Source organism: Bubalus kerabau, chromosome 20 (genome assembly GCF_029407905.1).
Source record: "Bubalus kerabau isolate K-KA32 ecotype Philippines breed swamp buffalo chromosome 20, PCC_UOA_SB_1v2, whole genome shotgun sequence".
Classification (NCBI taxonomy): domain Eukaryota; kingdom Metazoa; phylum Chordata; class Mammalia; order Artiodactyla; family Bovidae; genus Bubalus; species Bubalus kerabau.
The window spans coordinates 53,307,431-53,318,137 of NC_073643.1; the positions used below are offsets into that span (position 1 = coordinate 53,307,431).

At 47.7% G+C, this 10,707-nt stretch overlaps 1 protein-coding gene across 7 annotated transcripts; it reads left to right on the forward strand.

Moving 5' to 3' along the window:
* Positions 1 to 376: 376 nt before the first annotated feature.
* NME6 (NME/NM23 nucleoside diphosphate kinase 6) lies at positions 377 to 7,124 on the forward strand. Of its 7 annotated transcripts, none has more exons than XM_055557109.1 (6): positions 377 to 500; positions 2,992 to 3,088; positions 4,449 to 4,551; positions 5,722 to 5,761; positions 6,166 to 6,326; positions 6,589 to 7,124. In XM_055557109.1, the coding sequence occupies exons 2-6, from the start codon at positions 2,999 to 3,001 to the stop codon at positions 6,753 to 6,755; spliced, it is 561 nt and encodes a 186-aa protein (XP_055413084.1). In that variant the 5' UTR covers positions 377 to 500; positions 2,992 to 2,998; the 3' UTR covers positions 6,756 to 7,124. The 7 variants fall into 7 exon arrangements, with proteins under 7 accessions (XP_055413084.1, XP_055413090.1, XP_055413089.1 ...); XM_055557115.1 differs by having other exon boundaries at positions 453 to 500; positions 2,995 to 3,088; XM_055557114.1 differs by lacking the exon at positions 377 to 500 and adding an exon at positions 802 to 820.
* Positions 7,125 to 10,707: the final 3,583 nt, after the last annotated feature.

The window sequence follows — 10,707 nt, forward strand, 5'->3', positions numbered from 1 at the left end:
ATGGATCAAACCCGGGTCTCTAGCATTCCAGGCAGACGCTTTAACCTCTGAGCCACCAAGGAAAGGCACTATCCTAGATCAAAAATAAAAGAAAGCGAGTCGGGCAAAACCCACTCCGGCTGCCCCACTGGAGACCCCGCTCACTGCCTGGCTGCCACCCTGAAATGCCCATTCTGTCCTCTCCGAGGTCCTCTCTGAGCCACATCCCGTCGCGGTGCCACCGGCCTGGTCCGCTCTCCCACCTGAGGGCGCCCGAGCCCAGCCCATCTCCCGTCCAAGACAGCTACTTCACCTCTTCCCTCCGGAGCAAGCGCTGGAAAGACATCAGGGCTACCGGGAGGCGGGCCCTCCTGCTGCAGGACTTCCCGGATTGGCTGGCCGGGCCGCACAGCAAGGACCCCGAAGAGGGTTGCCCGGGCGAATGCCTAAAGGACCCCGCTTGGACCTAAGGGCTAGCTATTGCAGTGCCTGGTGGCCGGGTCCCGCGGCGGGAAAACCAGGTGACTCGTATTCGAACTCCACCCGGGGCTCCCAAATAGCCCAGAATCTGGAGTGGGTTTAGGCCTCTGTACAAGGGGCCAAAACCGCAGGGCTGCAGGCCTGGAGAAATGGAAGAGCAGGGTGGGGAAGAGGGTGGTGTCTAGAACTGAGGCTGTCAGCTTGGGGGATTGGAGGGTGGGGCTTCAGGTTTTGGAGGGAGAAAGCCGAGGTGATGATGAGCTTGGGAGGACGGAGAGCATGGCTGCCACCCTCCAGGAAGCGGAGAAATAGGAGCCTCTGTTGTGGAGGCAAATGCCCAAGGAACTTCTAAAACTTACAGGTCTCTTAAAGGAGCGACTTTTATGTTGAGCAAGTTTCCCGACCTGTTCCTCTATGTTGTAAACCAGTATCCAAGACAAGCGTGACTTGGCTGGCATTAGAAAAGGAACCATGCCCTCCCCTGGATAGCCTCTAGCATTCTGGCCTTGGAATAGCTGAATCACTCATTCACTAATTGATTCAACAAATACCGTTGAGAGCCATGTGTGTGCTAGGCACTGTGCAGTACAGAGGATATAGAGGCAAAAGAGATCTGTGCTTTCATGGAGCTGACCTTCTAGTGGGGAAGAGATAAGTGAAGAAGACGTGTAAGGAGCCATGAGGGTGGGGAAGCAAACTGAGATCTAGTGGGTGAGTAGGAGATAACCAGCGGGAACACATTCTGGACTGTGAAAACTCTGGCTGTCGGGCCAGAAAGTCTCGGAGCTGCAAGGCCCATGAGGCTACAGCAAAAGCAAGTTAAGGTGTTTGGAGTTCTAGATGAGGGATCAGATCACGCAAAGCCTAGTAGGACATGATAAGGCTTTCAGGTTTTATTATAAAAGTAGAGTACACTTTGAAGGGTTAAGGAAGGAAATGAAATGATCAGATTTGCATTTTTAGTTCAATGGCTATTGTGTGGAGAACAGATTATAGAGGGAGCAAGAGTAGAAACTGGAAGATCATTAAAGAGGCTGTTGCATAAGTCCAGGGAGGGTTGATGATGTTTTGGACTGGGGTGGTGGCAGCTGAGAAGGAGAGAACTGTATGGGTTGGAAGGACACTGGCGAGGCAAAATTGCCAGAACTTAGTGATATCGTGGATATGGAGGATGAGGAAGGTGAGGTGGCAAGGATATCTCTCCCTAAAAATATGACAAGATTCTGCTCACTTTTGGGTTACTCACCACCTGGGATGTTAGGGAAACTAGGTTGGCTGATCTTGTACTGGTTAGGCTGCGGTTAGCTTTGTGGATCGACTGGAGTATCAGCCTGAATGCTGTAGAAAGGGCATGAGTAGGAAAGACCTTGGCAGTGTTTCTGTTTGGGCCAGACCCTAGCACTGCCTTTAATGTGCCACTTTCGGGCCAAGAGAAATAACATGGTTGTCCAGACTCTGTGTGTGTTCATGGAAGCCTTCTATATTTACTGGCAAATTTAGAGGTTCCACCCAGATAATCTTTGAGAACTACTCCTTAGACCTGCAGAGATGATCAGTTTCTTACGTGTAAATAGAATTTCAAAGTTGGAAGAGATCTCAAGTTTTCTTAGTCCAGCTTAAAATACTTTTATGTTTTTTATAGCATTTCCACAATTATTGAGCTCATACACCATGATTAGACTGTAGATATACAAAGATAAATAGAATGAGACTATATAGGTTCATTTGGTCAATAGAATTGATTAAGCGTCCTTGTGCCAGGCATTTCAGCTATAAAATGAGTACAACTTGTCTTTGACCTTCGAGTTGCATGTCTGCAAGCCTTGCCATGGTGAAGGACAGGGAAGCCTGACTTGCTGCAGTCCATGGGGTCACAAAGAGTCAGACACAACTTAACAACTGAACAATAAGCCTTGCCATTGAGGACAGCAAGTGTATTAAAGGGTTTGATTTGGCCAGGGTAGGTCCTGACTTATCTGTAACATTAGAATAGAAATTGTATGTATCCAGCAGACATAGGCAGTGGTGGGGTGGGGCGGGGGCAGCGGGTGGGGGGGCGGGGGGGGAGGTGAGAGGGGATGGTATCCTGGCAAGATCCCAATTCTTGTCCATCCAGTCTTGCAATTCTAGAATTGATGGGAGATCACTGTGTGACCGTACCCTTGTGGCTAGAGTCTATAGGAATGTAAATTGTAAATCCTCTGTAAAACACAAAAGATAGGAAGCGAAGGGAGTATTGGCAGAGACAGGTAATGTTTAAACTTGAACTTCTCATGAATGGGTCGCTCCTTTGCAGGGTTACAGTTGCGTTAGCAAGATTATGTCCTTCAGTGGGTAAATTGAAGGCCCCTGTACTATTCCTTTCCCTCAATCCCATGATCCAATGGGCAGTTAAATACTAAGTAACTGTGATGTACTTTATTAATGTCAGATGTGAGAGCCCTAGTTGACTTGCAAGACTGCATGGCTCCAGAGTAAGAAGGGTGGGGACTGCAACACTGATGAGTCTCTAATCTGGCTCTCTGATGGCAGGAGGGAGATGACCTCAATCTTGCGGAGCCCGCAGGCTCTCCAACTCACTCTGGCCCTAATCAAGCCTGATGCAGTTGCTCACCCTCTGATTCTGGAGGTAAGAACACGTCCTAAGCCTCTACTGTATGCCCGGGCATTGCTTCTGTTTCAGGTGCCACAGGGCCATTTGTGAAGACTGACAACACAGTCCTTTGCTAGATGGTGTGGAGGCAAAGGTAGACATCGTGGACACTGACCCCAAGGGGACGATAAATCTGTTGGAGAACTGAGGCAGATGTAAAATTTAAGAGGGACTTCCCTGGTAGTCCAGTGGTTAAGAATCCACCTTGAAATGCAGGGGACATAGGTTTGATCCCTGATCAGAGAACTAAGATCCCACTAAGGTTGAGGAACTAAGATGGGGCAACTCAGCCCACGTGCCACAACTACTGAAGGCCATGGGCCACAACAAATGATTCTGCATGAAGCAGTGAAGATCCTGTGCTTAGTCACTCAGTCATGTCCGCCTCTTTGCAACCCCATGGACTGTAGCCCCCCAGGCTCCTCTGTCCATGGGAATTCTTCAGACAAGAATACTGGAATGGGTTTCTATGCCCTCATCCAGGGGATCTTCCCAACTGAGGAATGGAATCCAGGTCTCCCGCCTTGCAGGCAGATTCTTTAAACCAAATGCAGCCAAAGAAACAAATAAATAAAATATTTTTTGAAATAATTAAAGGCTCTAATACAGTAAGAAGAACCAAACCTCAAGACAGTATATATATAGTAGTTGTCTATTGCATGTGCGCTCAGTCGTGTCCAGCTCTTTGCAACTCCATGGATTATGGTGTGCCAGGCTCCTCTGTCCATGGAATTTTCGAGGCAAGAATACTGGAGTGGGTTGCTGTTTCATCCTCCAGGGGATCTTCCTGACCCAGGGATCAAACCCTCGTCTCCTGTGTCTTCTGCATTGCAGGCAAATTCTGCACCACTGCTCCACCTGGGACGCCCTAGTTCTCTATTGCTGCCTAATAAATTACCACACACTTAGCAGCTTAAAACAGCATTCATTACCTCACAGTTCTAGAATGTAGAGTAGGTTTGGCTAAGGGCTAGGTTCTCTCCTTAAGGTTTCACAAAGCCGAAGTCCAGGTATCAACTGACTGGGCCCTTATCTCCACGGTGTGGGGAAGAGTCCAGTTTGAAGCTCATAGAATGGCAGAATTTGATTTCTGTGTCTATAGGACTGAGGTCCCCATGTCCTTGTTGGCCTTCAGGTGGGGACTACCGTTTTTAGCGACTACTCACATTCCTCATTACATGACTTACTCCCATCTTCAAGATAGCAACAGGGTGTCTCTCTTCTTCAAGTTTTAGGCTCTAAAGGGTCCCCAGGGTTCTTTTGGTTAGCCTGGGTCTCCTGTTCACTCATATGCTCCCTTTCACTGACTTTTATCTTTGGGGTGGCATTTATCCAGGCTGTTCATCAGCAGATTCTGAGCAACAAGTTCCTTATTGTGCGAATGAGAGAACTTCTGTGGAGAAAGGAAGACTGCCAGAAATTTTACCGAGAGCATGAAGGTAGGAGCCAGCAGTCCTCTGAGCAGGAGGCTTCTCTGTCCCTAGAAAGATTTCACGTGGACACCCAAGTCAGGTTCTCACTGACGTCAGTTCAGTCGCTCAGTGTGTCTGACTCTTTGTGACCCCATGGACTGCAGCACGCCAGGCCTCCCTGTCCATCAGCAACTCCTGGAGTCCATCCAAACTCATGTCCATTGTGTCAGTGATGCCATCCAACCATCTCATCCTCTGTCATCCCCTTCTCCTCCTGCCTTCAGTCCTGGCATCAGGGTCTTTTCCAGTGAGTCAGTTCTTCGCATCACGTGGCCAAAGTGTTGGAGTTTCAGCATCAGTCCTTCCAATGAATAGTCAGGACTGATTTCCTTTAGGATGGACTGGTCTGATCTCCTTGCAGTCCAAGGGACTCTCAGGAGTCTTCTCCCAACACCACAGTTCAAAAGCATCAATTCTTCGGCGTTCGGCTTTCTTTATAGTCCAACTCTGACATCCATACATGACTACTGTACTCACCAACTGTAAAATTCAGCCAGTCTTCTAGAGAGTGGATTGATAACACAAACTTTTCATGATTATCAATGTTTTTAAAATATTTTCTAGGAGGGTCCTACCTCATGGTACCAACAAGAAATTTAGTTTTATATCCTGATAATATCACTGAAAGTGAAGTTGCTCAGTCATGTCCGACTCTTTGCGACTCCATGGACTGTAGCCTATCAGGCTCCTCGGTCCATGGGATTTTCCAGGCAAGAGTGCTGGAGTGGATTGCCATTTCCTTCTCCAGGGGATCTTCCCAACCCAGGAATTGAACCCGGGTCTCCCACATTGCAGGCAGACTCTTTATCGTCTGAGCCACCAGGGAAGGTAATATCTCTAGTTAACAAAAAACTCTGTCAAGTACTGTCCAAAGGCTAATGATTTCATTTAATTTCCCAGAAATCCCATGAGGTAGGTATTATGTCCTCAGCACACAGATTAGGAAAGTAAGTTAGGGAAGTTATTGATTTACCTGAAACTACCAGGTGGGAAGTTGGAGAGCCTGGGTTCAGACCCAGGTAAGTCAGTGTCCCTGTTCCTTTCTCTAAAACAGTGATTATTCCCTCCTCTAGGGAGGCAGGAGTATAAAAAGTTGTCTTGGCACCATGTCTTAATGGAGGTCTTCTCTCCTTGCAGGGCGTTTTTTCTATCAGCGGCTGGTGGAGTTCATGGCCAGGTATTTCTCATTTTGGTTCCAACATCTTCATCCACTGAGACTTTATTTCCCCTGCCCCCCTCAGTAGATTTGTTAATTTTATTTGCCACTCTTTAAAGTTGTAAGCAGTGTCGAGGGTCTGAAGAAACGTGGGCTCGGGCCGACACTGACCCTGTGGCCACCTGTTCTGAGGTGCTTACTGATCCAGGGGCTGTAGAAGAGTGTTGTTGAATGCTTCCTAACAACTCTGCTGTCTCGGTGGCCTTTCTTCTTCATCAGCAGCCTTCTATCAGCTCTTTGAAGCAGTACTCAGCTAGAAAGGCAAGGATACTCTCAGGATGTCCAGTGTGCCTTTGGGCCCTGATCACAGTGTGCCCTCCTGAAGCCAGAGCCAGATTCCTGACATGTGCTCCCTTGGTTCACAGTGGGCCAATCCGAGCCTACATCCTCGCCCACAAGGATGCCATCCAGCTCTGGAGGACCGTGATGGGCCCCACCAGAGTGTTTCGAGCACGCCACGTGGCCCCAGATTCAATTCGTGGGAGTTTTGGCCTCACCGACACCCGTAATACAACCCACGGCTCAGGTGAGGCTGCCTCCTGTGTCCACAGTATTAATAAGGGAATTTGGTTCAAGGATGGTGGGCAGGCTGGATGGTGGGGTTGAAAGGCAGGTCCCCCAGGGAGCTTTCCTCCCGGTTGGCCTTTTGTGGTGACCTCGCCAGATGTGGCCCAGGACTTACGGGTGGGAGAAGGACAGGCTCTGGTTTCTGAACCCGATTATGACCGCTTCTTGCCTCTGCCCTGCACTCCCTATGAGAATCCCTTCTCTTTTTCCTCCCCTTACAGACTCTGTGGTTTCAGCCAGTAGAGAGATTGCAGCCTTCTTCCCGGATTTCAGCGAACAGCGCTGGTACGAGGAAGAGGAGCCCCAGTTGCGCTGTGGCCCTGTGCACTACAGTCCCGAGGGTGGCGTCCACTTTGCTGCTCCCACAGGAGGCCTGGGGCCAGCCTGACACAGGCCTGTCAGTTTGTGAAGACTGGTGGCGTTGCCCAACCTTCTCTCACAGACCTCTGGTCCCAGAGCATTCTTCTAGGACCAGGGAGGCCTGGGGCTCCTTGTGCCATCTCTGCTGGGCACCACCACCTGCGAGAGGGCCTAAGCTCCTCACTGCCACCTCTTCTAGAATCTCACTATCTACCTCTTCTCTGGAATGCTCATGGGTGGTTCAGAGGAATGATGGCTCCTCTCTTTTCTGAGAACTGTTTATCATTTTCAAGGAGAAGCTTGCCGAGCTGACTTGCCTGAAAAATGCAGTGACTCTGTATTAGCCACGTTTGGTCTGTTTTCCTTAATAAAAGTCAGTATGCTACTGAAAAAGGCTGGGAACACTACTCGAGGTGCTCTCTCTCTCTCCTTAACTGGAGTAATTAAACCTGTCCTAAGTCAAGTTTCTGGTCTATGCTAAGTGAAGAGAGAATTGTGTCAAAATCTCCCAGGAGGTTCACGCAGCGTGCAGCTTACGTAGAGCACAAAGGCCCCTGGCATAGGCCTGCATCCTGGAAGAAGGGGCACCTTTTGTTTGAGCAAAAGTATGTCTGCCCAGTAACGGCATATTGTTATGACTCTTTTTTTTTTTTTTTTCTGATTTGCACAGAGCCACTAAAGGTAGCCATGTCTCTGCTGTAGCTGAGGATGACAGTTACCTACTACTGTGACAAATCACCTCAAGATTTCATGGCTTAAAACAATAATTACTGAACTTGTATGTCTGTGGATCTGCTGGGTGATTCTGCCGCGCTCACCTGGACGCACATAGCTGCGTTCAGCAGTTGGGTCCAGCGTGGTGTTTCCTCCTGAGCTGCTTCTTTGCATGGTTATTTCAGAGTTGCAAGAAAGCAGGCCTCCATTCATGAGCTTATCAAGCTTCCACTTGAGTCATGTTTTCTGATACCCCACTGACAAAGGCAAGTCACATGGCCAAGCCCAGAGTCCATGTGGGAAGCAACTGCACAGGCACAGATGCAGGGAGGTGTGAATCACGAGGGAGCATTAGCATGACAATCTACAAACTGAAAGTGAGATGGCTTGAATTTATATAGAGAACTTATGAAAACAAATATTTGCACAAGCCAAGAAAAGAGAGAAATAGCCAGAGAAGGAAGGCTGAAGCCTTGCCCACATACTTGCACTCATCAGACTCCTCTCCTGAGTGTGTCCTCTGGTGTGTGTTGAGGATTGTCTTCACACTAGGACCCCACCCACACTCCCTGTGAACAAAAGGCTTCTCACCTGAATGTGTCCTGAGGTGTGATTTCACCCTAAAGTCTTGGCCACAGTTCCTCCACACGTAAGGTTTATGTCCTCTGTGAATCCTCTGGTGCTTAATGAGGTCTGACTTATCACTAATACCTCACCCACACAAAGGGCTTCTCCCTTGTGTGTGTCCTCTGATGCAGTGTAACTTGAGGCTAAAAGCACACATAAACTTTATCCCCTGAGTGTGTACTCTGGTGGTTTTAAGGGGTAACATCTAAAAAGCCTGGCCTATGCTCCCTACGGCTTCCCTGATGGTTCAGATGGTAAAGCATCTGCTTGCAATGCGGGAGACCTGGGTTTGATTCCTGGGTTGGGAAGATCCCCTGAAGAAGGAAATGGCAATCCACTCTACTCTTGCCTGGAAAATCCCATGGACGGAGGAGCCTGATAGGCTACAGTCCATGAGGTCCCAAAGAGTCGGATACGACTGAGCGACTTCACTTTCACGCTCCCTATGTATTTAAGACTTTTCCCCGTGTGTCCTCCAGTGTCTGATGAATATGACTTCTGACTAAAGCTTCACCCACACTCTGCACACGGAAGATGTTCCCTCCCCATGACAGCCTGCATCTGAAGAGGTTTGACTTCTGGCTAAAATCCAGTCCACACTCTACAAACCGGATTGCTCCAGATCCTGAGATTTCTACCCTCTCAGGAACGTTGTCTGTTTCCCCAGAGATTACCCTCTGGGTTAGACTGAGCTGCAACTTCAACACTTAGTTGGCTCCCTGAGAGTTTACTGGTGGTCCCTGGGGTGGGCTAGAGAAAACCACTGAAGTCCTGCTGTCATTGGAAGTTTAAAACGAAGGGGTAGTGACCCTCACTCTTTGATGTTCTGCTTTGCCCACCACCAACCCTCCCCACAGTGGTTTTCATCAGAATGTTATTGCTGCTACTGCTGCTGCTCAACTGGGCAAGGATCTCCTGGTTGGTGTTGATTTCCTGCACATGAATCTGGAAATAGGATGACTGCCGAGAGCATGCTGGCTGAGAATCTGCTGACTGCCAGAGGACAGAGAGGCCAGGGATGGATTTGTGGCTTTGACTCTGAAGAAAGAGTTTTCAGTCAAAGTAGTCACAGGAAGGGTTAGCTAGGCTTTTCCTCCTTGTCATAATGTCTTATAGTCCATTCATCATTCATAACCATTAATGTCTGTCTCTCCAAGGCAAGTTTCACCAGACCTATATTCCCTTCAACCCCTTTTGACTTTTAATTTGGAAATAATTTCAAACATACAGAAAAGTTGCAAGAATAAGGACAGTACACAGAACAGCTCTGTACCATTTCCCCAAACTACTTATTGCTAAAATTTATGTTATAAATGTGTGCGTACACACATTTATATGTACATATGTACACATGTGTACACACATATATGTACATACATTTTTTTCTTTGAATCAATGCATACAATCATGCTCTTTACCTATAAATACTTCATTGTGTGTCTGACAAAAGTAGGGATATTCTTTTTCATAACCACAATACAGTTATCAACTCTGGTAAATTTAACATTTATATAATACTTTAACAACTATTAGATCCTCCTGCAATGCAGGAGACCCTGGTTCAATTCCTGGGTCAGGAAGATCCCCTGGAGAAGGGATAGGCTACCTACTCCAGTATTCCCTTGTGGTTCAGCTGGTAAAGAATCCACCTGCAATGTGGGAGACCTGGGTTTGATCCCTGGGTTAGGAAGATCCCCTGGAGAAGGGAAAGGAAAGGCTACCCACTCCAGGCCACCCATTCTGGCCCAGAGAATTCCATGGACTATATAGTCCATGGGGTCACAAAGAGTTGGACGCGACTGAGCAACTTTCACTTTAACTTAATGACTATCATATGTATTCCAGTTGTCAGCTGATCCAATGACTGAGTGACTTCACTTTCACTTTTTCACTTTCATGCATTGGAGAAGGAAATGGCAACCCACTCCAGTGTTCTTGCCTGGAGAATTCCAGGGACGGGGGAGCCTGGTGGGCTGCTGTCTATGGGGTCGCACAGAGTCAGACACAACTGAAGCGACTTAGCAGCAGCAGCATTTTCCCTATAGTACAGGATTGTCTACAATCATATTATAATTAGTTATGTTTCCTTAGTTTCCGTTAGTGTCTCTTTCATGAACTGGCATTTCTGAAGAACAGAGTTCTTTTTTTAGAAAATCTTTCTCATGTTTAAAATATGTATAGAACATTCCTGACATTTTTTTATGATTAGGTTCAGATTATGTACCACAGTCAATTTTTTTTAAAGATTTATTTATTTTATTTTTAGGCTGTGGTGGGTCTTTGTTGCTGCTTTTGTTGCTGCACACGGGCTTTCTCTAGTGGCCGCAAGCAGGGGCTACTCTTCATTGCAGCGTGGCGGGCTTCTCATTGTGGCAGCTTCTCTTGTTGCAGAGCATGGCCTCTAGGCATGCAGGCTTCAGTAGTTGCAGTGCATGGGCTCAGCAGTTGCAGCTTGTGGGCTCTAGAACACAGGCTCAGTAGTTGTGACACACAGGCTTAGCTGCTCTGCAACACGTGGGATCTTCCTGGACCCGGGATTGAACCAGTGTCCCTTGCATCACAAGGTGGATTCTTAATCACTGGACCACCTTTAGTCAATTTTTACTTATTACATATTTTATTTGAATCAAGCAAAAAAA